This window comes from Amblyraja radiata, chromosome 28, assembly GCF_010909765.2.
Source record: "Amblyraja radiata isolate CabotCenter1 chromosome 28, sAmbRad1.1.pri, whole genome shotgun sequence".
Lineage (NCBI taxonomy): Eukaryota > Metazoa > Chordata > Chondrichthyes > Rajiformes > Rajidae > Amblyraja > Amblyraja radiata.
The window spans coordinates 29,096,204-29,113,987 of NC_045983.1; the positions used below are offsets into that span (position 1 = coordinate 29,096,204).

The 17,784-nt window shown below is 38.9% G+C and overlaps 2 protein-coding genes across 3 annotated transcripts in view; one reads left to right on the plus strand and one right to left on the minus strand.

Annotated features, from left to right (window-relative positions):
- myo19 (myosin XIX) overlaps positions 1–4,414 on the minus strand; it is a 45,532-nt gene extending 41,118 nt beyond the window's left edge. Inside the window, exon 1 of one of the 2 annotated variants that reach the window (XM_033046169.1) lies at positions 4,241–4,413. In XM_033046169.1, the coding sequence (XP_032902060.1) occupies positions 4,241–4,255 (15 nt within the window). In that variant the 5' untranslated portion in view covers positions 4,256–4,413. Of the gene's footprint in view, positions 1–4,240 lie in introns of both variants that reach the window. The other variant, XM_033046170.1, reaches the window with a different exon arrangement.
- Positions 4,415–4,620: 206 nt separating this feature from the next.
- On the plus strand, positions 4,621–7,988 carry pigw (phosphatidylinositol glycan anchor biosynthesis class W). The gene is made up of 2 exons (XM_033046173.1): positions 4,621–5,086; positions 6,022–7,988. The coding sequence occupies exon 2, from the start codon at positions 6,030–6,032 to the stop codon at positions 7,554–7,556; it is 1,527 nt and encodes a 508-aa protein (XP_032902064.1). The 5' UTR covers positions 4,621–5,086; positions 6,022–6,029; the 3' UTR covers positions 7,557–7,988.
- The last annotated feature ends 9,796 nt before the right edge of the window (positions 7,989–17,784 follow it).

Genomic DNA, 17,784 nt, shown 5'->3' on the forward strand with positions numbered 1-17,784 from the left:
TTGGCAATAATAAAAATGCACAATTCTTGATCACCAACTCATAAACATTACTGGAATTTACCTGGTGAACTTCAAGCAAGGTCATAGAGAGATATCACATGCTGAAATAATCTGCCAGCAGTGGCTAGGCTCATGCGTGGAACAACCGCTTAGATAAGAAAATAATAAGAAAAATACCATCAAACTAGGAACTAATAACATTCAACAAGGATCAGAGCATAGAAAATTAAATGGAAATCTACCATCTAAATTATTAGCATGAGTATTAAAAAAAAAATTTAAGGACACAAAGTTGCAAAGTAGAATTGTATCTGTTTTTAAGAGAATTCCACCCCTGTCACTTAATCCTAGCAAAACTGGTTCAACACGTATTAATTTACATACACAACTAAATGATCACTTTGAAGATAGACAAAATGCTGGAGTAACTCAGTGGGACAGGCAGCATCTATGGATAGAGGTCTGAAGAAGGGTCTCGACCCAAAACGTAATCCATTCCTTCTATCCAGAGATGCTGCCTGTCCCGCTGATTTACTCCAGTATATTGTGTCTATCTTCAAAGTGAACCAGCATCTGCAGTTCCTTCCTCCATAAATTATCAATTTTCTTCTAATTTATAGAAATATGGACATGGATTTGTGAAATATCTGAACTATTACAGGTGGAACATTTTTCAGCAATAATTTTGATTATTCCAAATGTAACAGGACATTCCCCAATAGCAGTGGGGTGTCTTTGTACCTCAATTAATTACATAACATCATACATCTCTTACTAGAATAGCTTCAGTTTTAATCAATTGGTAGGTCAATAGTTTATAAAACTGTCATTGCTCTACTTGGATTCAGGAAAATGACAAACAATTTTTGCTCCAAAATTACGTGTAAAATGATAAATTTGACAAAAATCAGGATGATATTAAAGCTAGACTGAATTAGTATAAAGACTGGACTCCGGTTGTGAGTTCTGGAGTTCCTTACTCATGATTTCACAGCTTGTTTTGCTTTGTGGATTGCTGATTTGTAAGGTATTTTTAATATTTTACTACATGCTAAAAAAATTATATGAATATAGGTTCATTAACGATAGACATTTTAATTATTTTATCTGGTATGGTATTTTCAAAGTCATTCAAAGTCATTACCTAAAGGGCAAATAAATTAAAAGTTACTGACGTTGGTTATAGCATGGAAGTTATTTTTTTGAAATTCAAGTATTATACCCAATACATTACACACCAGCATGGCAGTAATGTCACTTGCATGCACTGCAACTGGGGTGGTTCTTTTCTAACTTGCTACTCTTGCAACAGGACACCATGACCAACTCAAAAAGACTGAAAACATTTATGAATTATTCTAATGGAATTACATTTTATTAAGCCAAGTTGGACTCAAAAACCTGTTAATTACATGATTGTTCCTGTAGGATCAGACACAGAAAACGGACTCCAGTAAAGTGAGAACGATATGCAAGCCATTTGAATGGTGCTTTATTGTCACAATTCATTTCAGCCAAAGAGAAGCTTGTGCACTAGAAGTTTAATGACTTAACTCTCATCTTCAAACAAAATTCTCCTCATAAGTACAAATATTCAGTCACAACATTTTTGGTAGACTATTGCTCTCAAAATTAAAGTTATGTATATAATTTAAAACATACCTATAATCTGAGGGTGAATTCGCATTGAATAAGACTGCAAGAAGCTGCATGAGATTGCCTAGAGCACGTACAAAGAAAGCAAGTTGCACAACTATTGCTCTCAGTGCAAGTAAAGCAAAACCCAGGCTCGTCACAGTTAAAACCAATTTAGATGAAAACCAAAACATTCAAAGTAACATGAATGAGTAACATTTAACATGATCACAACTTATTTAATGAAATTCACTCAGCCTTAACATTTCATTGATGAGTCACAGCAAGACATTTGTGACAAGAAAACTCAAGAATCTAACTTCTGCTATTCAAAATGTTTTCCATATTCCTCCCTTTCTGGACAGGAATGCGTTTCTCTTCTTGTCAGTCACATATTATAACCCAACCAGTCTGTCTTTATTTCTGCACAAAACCTAGATAGCAACAATTGTGGCGGGGATCACATCAGAATGGATGCTAGGATGCACACACCTCCAAACAAATAAAGAAGAATGCTGGTTTGGAAGTAGAGTGAAAGTTCACATTGTTTTGTATGACTATTGTCCCATCAAGTATGAGAATCACAATCAGACGTTTTAAAAGATTGTTTCCCTCCTTGTTCAGGATTACTCAAAACCAAACATTAAAAAAACCCTGAATTATTCACAATTGTGCCATTAAAATTATTAAATGTTATCTCAATATGTTTACATAATGTAAGTTTGTTTTCTGCAGCATAAATAAATGCGCCCACGCAGAACATTATAGCGCCAGACTAAAGGTGTTGTCTGTACGGAGTCTGTACGTTCTCTCCATGACCTGCGTGGGTTTTCTCCAGGTGCTCGTTTCCTCTCGCACTCCGAAGACGTACAGGTTTGTAGATTAATTGGCTTGGTATAATTGCAAATTGTCCCCAGTGTGTAGGTTAGTGTAAGTGTGCGGGGATTGCTGGTCGGCGCAGACTCAATGGGTCAAAGGGCCCGTTTCCACGCTGTATCTCTAAACTAAACTAAATGTGTCGGCAGAGCACTGGGTGGGAAGGAGTGAAGAAAAAACAAGGAACTGCAGATGCTGGAATGTTGACCAAAATTTGTGTGATTCCAATCACACAATGATCAAATTGTCCCTTGTGATCAGAATTGTGATCAGATACCCAAATATATACCAAAAGTATGAGATTTCAAATTCCATTTACCCTACTAGAGGAAATTGATAAATATATGATGAAGCGAGAAAGTGTCAGGGACCCTTCAGTAAAATGTGGGTCTCAGTGCTGACACAATACCCCTATTAACTGAGAAAGGGTCTCGACCCGAAATGTCACCCATTCCTTCTCTCCAGAAATGCTGCCGCTGAGTTACTCCAGCTATTTGTGTCTATCTTGAGTTTAAATCAGCATCTACAGTTCCTTCCTACACAGCCCTATTAACCTTCTGTGTAGCAATGTTTCTATAATTTTATGATGAGAAAGATGGGTTTGGATACGATAATTTGAGAAGTACCTCATATTAGCAGATAGTTCATTATCCCAAGTACACATATTTAAAGTGATTGGCAAACGATTCTGCTGATACTAAATACTTTATTTTACACAAAGAATAGTTTCAAGGTGAAACGCATTACCTGTAAAGGTGGTGGAAAAAAGGTCAACCAGAGCCTTCAAAAAGGATTTATGCATTTGCTTGAGGGTGTCACAGCCTGTCTTTCTCAATGTTAATACCATTTGCAGCTTGACTCATGTTCAAGCCTGAGCTGTCGTGCAGAGCGAGGGCGAGTGAAACGCACATGAAGGTGACATCGTCCTTTCCATGGTCATTCCTTCCACTCACGACTTTTAGTTTAGTCGGTTTTGTTTGTTTAAACTAACTAAAACTAATCTAAACCCTTTCCATTGTAATTCTAGCACAACCGCTCTAGTTGTAAAACTCAAAAACTACAACAGTTGGACTGATTCATGATTGTGTTTCATGTCATATTTCATTTTAATAATTATTCATGATTGTGTTTATGTACAGTTCGATTTTACTGAAATTGTATGCAAAACAATGTCCCACTAATCCGCTGCTGCAATCAATCTGCGGCTCGTCCAACAATCTGGCTGTTGACAGTGTGTGTAGAAAGCAACTGCAGATACAGGTTTAAACCGAAGATAGACACAAAAAGCTGGAGCGGGTCAGACAGCATCTCTGGAGAGAAGGAAACTGTTGACGGTGACTGTGGGAATATGTCCAACACCCCCCTCCTCCTCCCCTCTCCTCCCTCTTACTCGCTCTCCCTCCTCTTCTCCCTCCTCTTCTCCCTCCCCCTCCCCCTCCTCTTCTCTCTCCCCCCCTCCTCTTCTCCCTCTCCCTCCTCTTCTCCCTCCTCTTCTCCCTCTCCTTCTCCCTCTCCCTCCTCTACTCCCTCTCCCTCCTCTTCTCCCTCTCCCTCCTCTTCTCCCTCTCCCTCCTCTTCTCCCTCTCCCTCCTCTTCTCCCTCTCCCTCCTCTTCTCCCTCTCCCTCCTCTTCTCTCTCTCCCTCCTCTTCTCCCTCTCCCTCCTCTTCTCCCTCTCCCTCCTCTTCTCCCTCTCCCTCCTCTTCTCCCTCCCCCCTCCTCTCCCCTTACCTGGCGCGTTGCCATGGCTCCCTTAGTGTTATAGTCGGCCACTCGGGCCTGGGCGTCGGTTAGTTCACTGCTGCATTGGTGCAGGGTGGTCCCGGGCCAGGAGCGCGCGCTCCCTCTCCCTCGCTCCCGCCCAGGGATCTGGCGCCACTCGCGCCTTCAAACCAAAGATGCTTCAAACCAAACCGCCGCCCCGCGGGGACGGGGACGCGCACGCACGGACGCATGTCGCCATCTCGCGCGACGTGCGGCGGGCCGGGAGCGTGCGCGTCATCCCTCACCCTTGACCCCGTGGGGTGGGGAAGAAGCCAATTAACCTGCAGATCTATGGTAGCAGGTGCAAACTCCACCCGAGGCACCGTCTGAAGAAGGGTCTCATCCCTAGACGTCCCCCATCTCCAGAGATGCTGCCTGCTGAGTTACTTCAGCATTTTGTGTCTACAGGGTTGAACGCTGGTCTCTGAGGCAGCAGCTTTACCAACAGGGCCGCGTTTCTTAACTGTTTCTAATTGAGGTTGAGGATCGATACCCCTGGGGAGACTGACTGCAGAAGGCAGAGGTTCGGCTCCCGCTCTGGCCTTGACTCTGGTTCTGGCAATCAATGGGCGCTGGACCCCACGATAAACATCACCTGTTGTAGTAAATATCAGCATCTCGGGCAAGGCTTGCTGCTTCTGAAGTGCTCACGGAAGTTCTCTCCAGGGATACTCCCTGACCCGCTGAGTTGCTCCAGCATTTTGTGTCTATATTCGGTGATTTAAGTACAAGCCATCTCGGAATCATTGCGGAAGAAACTTCCTTGTGGCTCTGTCCCCCAATCTGCATAATACTGGCTCCCTTTTGGTCCAGGTGAGGCATAGGTGATTGCACGAAATTATTATATTGTTACTGAATGGAAATATAAAATTATGAGCAGATATTCTTCAGCAGTAGAAATCTAAAGCCAAAAGGATAGTAGCAGAATATACTTCCTCTTCAAGATCATTTATCCTTGCGTAACGATGCTGGGATCAGGCAAACACTTCAAGTGACGGAAAAGGTCACTCCTCCATGATGATACATAGCTTTTAATTATTCCACTGATCTTTCTAAATTCTTCTAATGCAGGTGGACATTGGAATCATTCTGGAGCTATTTGTGTTGCACCATTTTGTTTAGAGATACAGCGGAAACAGGCCCTTCAACCCACCCGTTCACATCAGTTAACCCACTTTCTTATCCACTCCCTACACAATAGGGGCAATTTTACAAAGGCCAATTAACCCACAAATCTGGTCACAGGGAGAATGTGCAAACTCCACAATGACAGCACTTGAGGTCAGGATTGAACCCTGATCACTGAGGCAACAGCTCTACCAACTGTGCCACATTTATTATCTGTTTCCAATTGTTGTGAATTCATTGAATTATTAGGGTAATTACAAACTAATGCAGCAGGACCAAATTTAATGTAAGGTGATGATTTACTGTGAACAGTAAATCACAAATGACACATTGAGGATTGAATACTTTCCCTGCAGTGGTTGAACTACCGAAATAACTTTTGGAAATGTAAATGGTCTGGTCAGAAATTCAGTAGTAGTGACTTATTATAGGAAATGGTGACCAAATTGCAAATTACTTTTAAAATGGATATCAAAAACAAGAATGTTAAATCTCTTTGCTGTTCATTTAATCGCACAGAACATTGAATAAATATGTAATTCCAGATTATATGTGTGGTTAAAATATCATGTGTATATTTTCTATTGTGTTTTTCAGTAATCACTTTAATTTTTTTTCAGGGAGTAAAATGGAGCAAAAGCTATCCAAAGAAGCCTTTGTCAGCAACTTCAATGGTACTACTCTGACTGAGAATTCAGTGGGTTTGGTTTCATGTGTATTGTCTGTTGCCTATCGAGGCTTGATTTTAATGTATTTCTTTGGAGAAAGCACCGAATCAACATGGAAAAGATTCCTATTCGTTGACTTTGCTGTACTGGTGGCACCTCTTGTATTGTATTGCACTGTTTTGTCAGCTGTGCTTCATTGGGTGGTGCTGGTTCTAGTAGTTGTTCTGGTGATATCTGTATTTCAGATATACTATCGAAGAAAACGGAGTGCCCATCAACACTTGAAAGAAGTTATAGCAGGATTTTTGGACACCAGCCTGGATATGAATCGTATTCCCTTTGTCACTTTGTTTCGAGTCTATGTTAACATAGTGACTGACATCTGCATTTTAGCTGTGGACTTTCCAATATTTCCAAGACGCTTTGCTAAAGCTGAAACATATGGGAAGGGGTATATGGACTATGGTGCAGCAGCTTTTGTTTTTTCAAATGCACTTGTTTCTCCTGAAGCAAGACAGAAGAACAAAATTGGATCACATTTTAAATTTAGTTTTGCAGTCAAACAGATAATAGCAGTTTGGCCGTTAATTTTCTTGGGATTTGTTCGTCTAATAAGTGTTAAATCTGTGAATTATCATGAGCATATCTCTGAATATGGTTTGCATTGGAATTTCTTTTTCACACTGGCAGTAGTTAGGATCCTATCATCTTTTATTTTTGTATTGTGCCCTGTAAGAAGCTCATGGATTTTGTCAGGTGGTATCGCCCTATGTTATCAATTCCTCCTTGAAATGACAAATCTGAAACAATTTATATTACATGGCAGCGATGGCAAAGGTACGAGGGATGGGTTCATTAATGCTAACAGAGAAGGGATTTTTTCCATGTTTGGATATGTATCTATTTACATGGCTGGTGTACAAGCTGGCATTTTTATTATGAAGAGGAGGGTGTTTGTAAAAGACTGGATAAAAATGCAGGGCTGCCTTGCCATAAGCCATTTTATATTATTGTTGCTGTTGCATGCGTGCGAGGCACTTGTAGAACCTGTATCCCGACGGATGGCCAATCTCGCTTTTGTCCTCTGGACAGTTGAACACAGTTTGCTTTTTATCAATCTGTACATACTGGTTGATCTTGTTTTATTATTTGTCAAATTTCTGTCGGGGATGTCTAAAGCGCCGTGTTCGTGGAACATTTTACCAGATACTCCCCAGCACAGAAAAGAAAAGACTTTGTCAAAAAACAATGCTTTGGAAAAAGTAGATAAAAACACAGTACGTTTCTGTCTTATTGATGCCATAAACAGAAACCAACTATTGTTTTTCCTGCAATCTAATATTTTGACAGGTTTGGTAAACTTTACAGTGGATACTGTTCATAGCAGCACATATATTTCCTTATTTGTACTGATGCTTTACATGTTCTGCAATTGTATCTCTGTATATATTTTACATATCAATGACATCACTTTAAAGTTTTGGTAATTCAGCATACACATCCTTAGTATCTCAACACGTAATATAAAAGAAAACTAAAACATTTAGAGATGTTCAGCCATTGGTTTATGCCAAGAATACATGAAACAATAGAAATGTAAAGTTAACTCCAAGAGATTTGGCAGAGCAATCATTACTATTCCTTGCTTTACAATGTTGTTTTTCATCAGAGGATGCTGAAGCATACAATATAACTTTGATTCCCGATTTCAACATAATCATATTTCACTATAAATAATTTTATTTTTATATTATTAGTTAGGAATAAGGACATGATGATTTTTCGATAGGGTCTAAATTGTACCAGAGCATGGAAATATAATTATCTCCGATCTCGACTCTGCTTCACCTGTGAATTACATTTGGTTGTGCTTCTCTTTGGCAATCAATTAATTATATTAAAAACTTTGATTTTTTTTTTTTAATGGAATCCTTTACGAGATGAAATAGCATTTTGATTTTTCAACCTTTTCCCTCATGAATTCCTGTTTCTGGATTTCTTAATCATTTTTACTGTAGCATCAGGTGTTCGCTTTGCAATGTAATTATTGGCTGTGGACAATAGGTGGAACAGCCCTTTCTTATCCCCACCGCTCACCCCTTCAATTCTGCCACATGGGAGTAAATACTGTGCATTAACCGGAAACACTGTTCTACCAACAAGTCCTACTCAGCCATTGTCCCCAAAATGCAGTATCCACATGTGGGGCAGATGTACATGTAAAAAATACTTAGCCCTTCCTCAGTTAATTTTTAACAAGTTGAAAACAAATCTGATCCCTGCATTAAACAATGATTGATTAAATAAAAGTCATTGGGCAATGCAAGGCATTCAAGGAGGAAGTGATTTGGGCATAAAATTGGACTTTGTCTCAAAGGTGAAAGGATGAAAGGAGGGAATTAAAACTAGTGCTTCCTTGATGAGAGAATAAAACAAAATAAAATATAAACTAGAAATGTATGACAAATGTAAGGTTCAAGTTGGAGTAGAAGATTAAACTGAAAGCACAAGTATAGAGTATTAAAAATAATAATAATGGAAATGAGGAACAGGGACCATGAGTAGATTAGTAACTAGCATAAATAAAAATTCAATTGTCTTTTATGTACACAAATGATGAAAGAATAGTTGAGAGGAATGGATAGGGTGGATGTTCTTAGAACCATAGAAAATGGTGCAGGAGAAGGCCATCTGGCCCTTTGAGCCAGCACTGCCATTCAATATGATCATGGCTGATCATGTAAAATCAGTACTCCGTTCCTGCTTTTTCCCAATATCCCTTGATTCCCTTAATTCCAAGAGGTAAATCTATCTCTCTCTTGAAACTAATAGCTAAATCTAACTATCTTGAAAAAATCTAACTAACTCTCTCTTGAAAAAATCTAACTCTCTTGATGGGCAGAGAGCTGAAAGCCAATCTCAGGATACAGAATATCCCCTTGAGAGCTAAAATTGGAAGACATTTCTTCACCCGGAGGGTGCTGAACCCACGGAATCAGAGTCCAAATAGTTAAGTACATTAATGGTGGCAGATACATATGTTCTTAATGTTTACATATTTCTAATTTTTGTTATCTATTTCTATTAAACTGTTGAAAATATCACAATTTTACATCAATCTTGAATTTTTCAGTTATTAACAGAATTTAAAAAATTAAATATTAATATATTTTATTGTCTGGGGCCATTAAAACATTTCTTTCATCAACCATAAAACATCAGTGTGTAACCTTGTAACAAATAAGGAAACATTAAGCTTCAGAACTGCAAAATTTAAATTTTAATTTGTTCAAAATCGGTGTCATTAAATTAACATATGCATAAGACTTGTTCATTTTTATCAATGATGTACAACCTTTGCATTTAGTTTCTTCTGTATGTGCATTGGTAATTTCTACCATGTTCTCTACATTTAGCCAGTGCCATTTAATGCTATGTTAGAGTAGTGGAACTATAAGCATGGAAGCAGGCCCTTTGACCCACCTTAATATTGGTCAATATTGATCATTTGCATACTGGGGTAACACTTTTTGCCTGCATTTGGTGCATATTATACTGTGCATAATATCTGCATATTATACTGTGCAAATATTCTTATGATGTCTTTTGTCCATATAAATCCATTGGTTATACTGATTATGACTCCCTATTTAAAGACTGAATCAGCAGTTCTCAGTCAGGTTTACGAATAAGGGACCAAACGTAACCCACCAAATCCTGAGTAGAAAGAAGAAAATTAACTGCTCCATTTCCCTCTCCGAGAACATCTATGTACGAGTCTTTAGTAATGATTTGATAATAATTGGTCATAATAAATTACCTCATCATAAATAACAAATTTATAAATAACAAAAAACACCCATGCCTATAAAGCACAGTGAAGAGAAAATTAGTTTTGCATTAGTTTAGTTTGTTATTTCCATGTGTACTGAGGTACAGTGAAAAGCTTTTGTTGGTGTGCTATCCTGTCAGAGAAAAGACTACACATGAACACAATCAAGCCGTCCACAGTAAAATCTAGAAAGTTAACAAAACCAATTAACTTGATTAATACTTTGTATTATTTATTTTATTTCCATCAGAGTTAATTTTGAAGAATAGTATTTATATTTTGGTAGCATTTTTTTAATTGTCACATGTACTGAGGTACAGTGAAAAGCTTTATTCTGCATGCGATCCAAACAGATCAGAAAATAATATTCATAAATACAATTGTCAAACTCCAGTATAATAAATAAACTAATGGGTAAGATACAGAGAACAGAGTAGTATTGGAGTGCTTCAGTTCCATAGACAAAGTGCAATCATTGCCATGGGGTAAATGTGAATTGGACAACACCCGAGCTTTTGGAAGGACTGGTCAGAAGCTTGATAACAAAGGGGAAATAAGCTAAGTTTGGTGCTGCAGCTTTCAAGCTTCTATACCGTCTGCCAGATTGGAGCAAGGAGAAGAAGGAATGACCGAGGTGGGACAAATCTTTGATTATGTTGGCTGCTTTTCCAAGACAGTGTGAAGTGTAGATGTAGTCAATGGTGGGAAGTCTGTTCGACTTGTACGACTGGGTTGTATCTACAATTCTGCAACTTCTTGCAGTCTTGGGCAGAGCTGTTGCCAAACCAAGCTGGGACACCGATTTTGAGGATTATTGTGGAGGTGATGTCACCTATCCTCATTGATCTGTGGGTCAGAAAGTTGGGGATCCAAAGGTATATGGGGGAGCTGAGGTCCAGGAGTTTGGAGATGAGTTTTGACAAAAGTAGCCATTTTACAATTATACATTAAAATAAGAATTAATTTCTATTATTACAGTACATACAAGACTATAATAATATGTGCAGACAGATAATGTTTTTAATGATTGATAAAAACAGAAAATGCTGAATATGCACAGCAGGTGGGATGGTATCTGAGGAGAGAGAAAAACAATGTTTAAGGCAAATGTCCTTCTGAATTATTTTTAGTGATATTGTCAGAAGATAAATATTGGCATGGGCTGTGAGAAATCTACAGTTGAAAGGGTGCCTTGGGAGTTTTTACGTCCCCTGAAAAAGCGAGGGTGATATCAACATAATAACACAGCTAAATGTCATCCACTGTTAGATGTTTAAGTCTCAGCTGAACTCATGACTTTTAAATGTACGCCAGAGATATAAGAACCACAAAAATAATTAGCATAATGGTTGAAGAGCACCTGAGGATTAGGCAAAGAAATATTAATAACCTTGTGTTTGTGTGTGAAAACATGTCCAATGTTAATTTTGATAGATTTGGAGCATTTCCATTGGTATGGTACCTTTTTCATTTTCCATCTATAAATTAAGGTGTATAGAAATCAAGAGAGGAATAGATCTGGTGAATGCACGGAGTCACTTGCCCAGAGCAGATTAATTGAGGATCAGAGATTTAAAGTGAAGAGGAAAATTGTATTCATTTCTGACCTCCACATTAATACGTGAATTTTGTAGAAGGCCCTTAGACATAGAGCTGTACAGCCATTCAGCCTCCCTTGTCTGTGATGACTAGAGCCAGGATGTTTAGGCAAATTTTCAAATTATCTGGTGTTAAATTATGTCGTCTGTCAGACAGAATATGCTTCAGTTGTGAAAAACTTATTTCTACCTCAGCTGAGGTCACTGGTGCATACCCAAAACTCTATATTCATGTCGATATCTTGTGCATTACAACTATCTTTGAGAACTTTAGCTATGTCTTGTATTTCTTCAAGATCTTTGTTAGCTAAAATCACTCTCTCACATTTTCCTTGTATGTCTTTACCTACATCGCCAGGAACTTTACAAATATCGTCAGTTACTTTGTTGAAAACCTGCAAGTTATTCACTAATGTTTTGCAATGTTTCTCAAGGGAAGTGGTAGCTTGTGGGAAGTTTGCAAAATTGGAAGCAATAAATAGATTCTGGAGAAGACTGAACCAGCGGGCAGCGGCACGAATGAATGAATGACCGACGGTGGCGCCCCTGGTTTTGCCCCGGTGGTGGAGATTTTCATGTAGTTTATACTAAGTTAACACGTTAATAATAACATTAATATTAACGTGTTAACATATAAAACGTCATTGTGATCACGGTACAAAAGAAAAAATAGCACAACCTTTTAGCAAAATGGCAAAAATAGTCTATTTAGGCACTCGATCGTGAAAAAGGCATTATCTTGGTGAAATCATCAAAAAAGGCATGAATAGGCACATGGCATTTATGGCAAAATCCTGGCTCTAGTATTGACCCAATCCAGTAAATACTTTTGGGGTGAGAGACCATAGATACAGGAATAGATTAGAGCAGTTACAACTGTATTCTTCAGACAATGCTAGAGTGAGATTTGACAGACACAGTGATGAGGGATCTGGACAATGTAGATTGTGGATCAATGTTCCCTCTGTAGAAGGAACAAAATGTCCTGGGTATAAAGATGAAGAGATTGAAGAGTGACATGAGGAAAAATATTTTACATAGCGTGCAGTCGGAACCTGGAATGTCATTGTGGTGGAGACCCTTTCAGAGGGAATTGGTGAAATATATTTTTACTTTAGTTTAGAGATACAGCGTGGAAACGGGCCCTTTGGCCCACAGAGTCCATGCTGACCAGTGATCCTGTACACTAGCACTATCCTACACACTTGGGGCAATGTACAATCTTTACCGAAGCCAATTAACCTACAAACCTGTACGCCTTTGGAGTGTGGGAGGAAACCTGAGCACCCGGGGAAAACCCACGCGGTCACGGGGAGAATGTACAAACTCTGTACAGACAGCACCCGTCGCCAGGATCTAACCGGGCCTCTGGCGCTGCAAGGCAGCAACTCTACCGCTGTGCCACTGTGAAAAGAAATATGCAATGTTATGGAGAAAGGGCCAGGGACCCCAGTAAAATGTGGGTCTCAGTGCAGACACAATAGCCTAAATTCCCTTCTGTGCTGCACCATTTCTGTGATTTTATGATGTGAAAGATGGGTTTGAGTAGCTCATTAGCAGATGTTGCATTATCCCAAGTACACAGAATTAAAGTGATTGGCAACAGATTCAGGTGATATTAGAGACCTTTTATACACAATGGTTTCGATTTGAAACACATTGTCTGTAAAGGTGGTGATAAAAGGACAACCTTTCTTCAAAGGGGTCTTCAAAAAGGATTTAGGCATATGCTTGAGAGAAAATAATTTGCGGAGATACATGAGAAAAGCAGCAGACTCACTTGATTGCTTTGTAAGAGCCTCATGGACTCAATGGGTCAAATGGCCTTGTATGTTTCAAATCTGTTTCATAGAATGGTTACGAGGGTAAGGTGGTGGACGGTGAGTGACTTCCATGCAGTAAAGTGCAAGAAAAGAATCAGATTTTCGACAAAAGTAAACTTTTTTTTTAAATTTGATTTTTTTGGCAGCAGAGATACAGTAGAGTGTTATATGCTGGTGACACCGACTCCTTCAATTCCTGTCTATAATAGATCCCTTAATATTCATGAAAAATCTCCATCTTTGTAAATTCTCTTGGACTATAATCTTATGGACTATGCTACTTTATTACTCTGGAGGGGGCGGAAAATCAGGTAGACTGTCTTTTGCATAAATTCTAAGTGTACCACATTGTCATGCAACCATGACATCAGTAACCAAGGCAACATTACTTGGGATCTACAAGTACTGACCTCAGTTGAAAACTAGAATTTAAGCTTGTACTATACGTTAATAATTTTATCCAAGGAGAATGCAAAATCACAAATAAAATTTTACCAATCCTCAGAATCCCCCACTAAACATTTGCAATTTCAGGCAGAAGAGTACCACAAAACCATATAGTTTTGACAATGCAAGAGACTGCCAATGTTGGGATCTGAAGCCAAACAAAATAACAGCTGGCGGAAGAACTCAGCAAAATCTTTGGAGACAGTCAATGTTTCAGGTCAAAACCCAGAATTGGGGCTGAAAGGGAGATAGCCAGTGTAAAGAGGTGAAGGGGAGGGAGCGAGATAGATGCTAGCAAGCTATAGATCCAGGCAGGGGGAGGTTGATGGGGCGGGAAGGGTGCATATAGTGACATTTATTTCCCTCCACTGTAGCTGCCTGCCACAGAATTCCTTCAGCAGCCTGTTTTTTCTGTGTATAGACTTCACAATAATCTCAGTAATTTTTATTTGCGATGGTTCATAATGGTTTTCCATTGAATGGATAGAGGAGTGCATAGTCTTTAAATTTGACTAGCTTTCTGTGCAGTTTGCTCATTCTAGAGAGGGCTACAATGGGGGCAGAGGCCGGTGTGGGGAGGGAGATGAGGATGAAGTGGAACAGAATAACAATTCATCCAAGTGCCCATGGTTTAGGGAATGAAAAAGTGACAAAAGTTCCTCATCCATGAACCTTTATTCAGTATGCTAAAGGTACGGATCAGTTGATAATATGATGGGATTTTGCTGTAATCTCAACTTTCATTTTACGCATGAATTTCATATCAATGGTCAGCTGCTACTTGGCAAATTTGAGTTGATAGAGAGGAGGGAGGTAAGAAAATTCACAGGCAAGAGTATGAAGAAATTCATCCGAGCTAGCCAGCTTATATATTTAAATATATACATTAAAACACACTCCCAAAGAATCCTCATAGTGCAATGATGACCAGTCCTAAACAAGAAAAATAAAAAATAAAGTCTACAAGATAATTACAATTTAAATATAAACCAGCCACAGCAAAGAAAATAAGTGCCCAAATTTTAATCATCTATCATAATCACCTTCTTAATGGCTTTCAACTGCTCCAAAACCCTAGTCTCAAAAACTGATTAAAACATCCTTTTGTTTCACCCAACATTTCCTTTCCAGTAACTCAAAATAATAATGTTTCGTGGACAAGCAGCAAGCAAATTCTAGCTGCAGTTTATGTACCATAATCCATAATTCCATCAAGTTTGTTTTATTAGCTATTTATCCAGACGTAATACAGATTTTTACAGTTTACAGTATTTCTCCTGTGAATCTGAGCGATTGGTACATTCAGTCAAGTAGCAGAACTCAGTTATTTACAATTGGGTGTTGAACTTTTGTTCTCGGTCCCAGTTACATGTCATATGGTTGTTAAACTTTAAAAAGTTAACCTTAAACTTGATTAGAATTGGAAAAAGAGCTAATAAGATTGCTTAGAGATGGGAGATCATTTGGTTATTGTCTCTGCCTTGAAAATTGTTTGGGACGTTTTCTCTTTTGTCTATTGTTGCAAGGTAGAAGGACTCTGAAGCAATCTTAATCATTGCCATTTTTGGCAGTGCATATTCACTATAGTACAGAAATAACTAAATTTTAAAGAGGTCTCTCTTTCCAATATCTCCGTCCCTATTTTAACCACCAATGTCAAAAAATAAATTCTGTTTATTAGCTGTAGCCCCTTATAATTTTACTGACATTGAGGAGTAGAGCTCATTCTGTGCTTTCTCTCATGTGATTAATTTCACACGTTAAGACTCAGGAAAAAAATCAGAGATGAAGACTTCATTAAAAAAATTGTCAGGTTCCCCTTTTACAGAAAAGTAAAAGTTAGTAATTTGTGCACGTACATTGTAAGTGTTATCAGCACTGGCTCAGCTGGGGGTATTCTTCCCCATGACATGAGTACAAAATCTACACTGTAATTTAAAGCAGTACTTGGGATGGATTTGTTTGGCTGTTCATTGGCACAACCCAAGTGCCACTTACTACGCCAGCATTCATTGCCTATTTTTTATTGCCCTTCAACTTGTCAGGCCATTTAATTGGTCATTTAGGCCACGTTGCTTTGGTTCTGAAGTTATATATAGACCTAGATAAGGATGGAAGATTGCCTTCCTTAAAAGCTATGACAGCAGAGCAGAATACAAATTTCTCATATGTTGCAAAACATACTTGGCTAATAAAGTATTATTGTATTGTGTCCTAGTTATCATTGTTGATACAAGTCTAATTTCAGATTTAATAAATTAACTTTCACCATTCAGATTCAGTAAATTAAGGCTCACCATTAGTCAACTGCCATGTTGAAATTCCTTAAAGAAATCATTGGCCTGGACTTGTGTATGGCACACCTAGTTGAATAATCAAAACACACAGAGCTGGAGGAATTCAGCAGGTCAAACCACCTGTCCTGTTTAGTTGGTGTGCAGTCTGAAGCAGGGTTTCGGCCCGAAACGTCGCCTATTTCCTTCGCTCCATAGATGCTGCTGCACCCGCTGAGTTTCCCCAGCAATTTTGTGTACCTTTGTCCTGTTTAGTTCCTCCAGCATATTTTTTGTTGCTCAAGATTCCAGCATCTGCAGTTTCTTCTGTCTCTAATTTAGTTTAGAGATACAAGAGGAAAGGCCTTTCGGCCCACCGAGTCCACACCAACAATCGATCACCCGTTCACATGAGTTCTATGTCATCCCACTCCCTACATACTGGGGTCAATTTAATAGGCCATTTAACCTACAAACCCGCACGTCTTGGGGATTTGGGAAGAACCTTTACTATCTAAAGGAGGTGCTGCCTTAAGAAAGCAGCAGCATAAAAGACTCGCACCTCCCTGGCCACATTCTTATTATGCTCTTACCATCGGGAAGAAGGTAATGGAGTCTGAAAACTGTGACCTCCAGGTTCAAGTATAGCTTCTTCCCAACAACCATCAGGCTCTTATAACTCTTCAAACTAACCTCAAATATGAACTTTTATGGACAGTCTTTGGTTGCACTTAGGACTTTGGACTTTTTAAATCTCTAGTACCGGGGTTATTGATTTATTGAATTTTTGTTTATTGTATAATATTATATCTATGAGTATTGTGTTTACAGGCCAATTGTGCTGCTGCAAGTAAGAATTTAATTGTTCAGTTGTCAGTACGTTTGACAAATAAACAGATGCAAGGAACTGCAAGTGCTAGTTTACAAAAAAACGTGGGTCTGAAGAAGGATTCAGACCCAAAATGTCGCTTATCTATAATCTCCAGACTTGCCTGACTCACTGAGTTACTCCAGCACTTTGTGACAATTAAACACTCTTGACTGGTTAGGTTTATGATTATCATGTGGATTGAGGTACAGTGAAAAGCTTTGTTATGCATGCCACTTCAATCAAATCAGATACTATACATAGATACCTCTCCATAAGCACATCTTTGGAGATGCGTCCATTTTCCATCCAAGTCAATGGAGACACTTCTTGAGAATCGCAGGGATGCTAGGCATGTGGGACAGGGAGTGGACAGATTCATTGGTAATTTTATTCTGCCAAGAAACTCCTAGGATGCGACAATGACAGTGGAAATGAAAATGATTCGATTTCTATTCTTGATGTAGATATGTCATCTCAGCTTCACTGCTGTACAGTAAAGTGCTCAAGATGCACGCTTTGTAGATAGTTATCTTGACCTTGACTGTGAGTTTCCTGTTCTTCTATGCCCACTTAGTTAGCCTCCTGAAAGTGGTTGCTGCCTTTCCTGTAAAGGGAGGTTGACAATGCACGGAGGCTGAGAGAAAGACCACAGTTTCGCTACAAGGATAGGATAAAGAGATTTTATTAATTTTAATTTTAACCATTGGCACTTAGAACTGTGAAATTGCTGCTGAGGATCGGGTGGGGTGGAGAAGGGACCTCCAGGTGTGTAAGAATCACCACAACAGCATGTGGTTCAAGACCCTGAAGGCTAGACGCCAACGCCACAAAAGGCTCAATGGCAACAGCAACACACTCCCCAATCCAATGG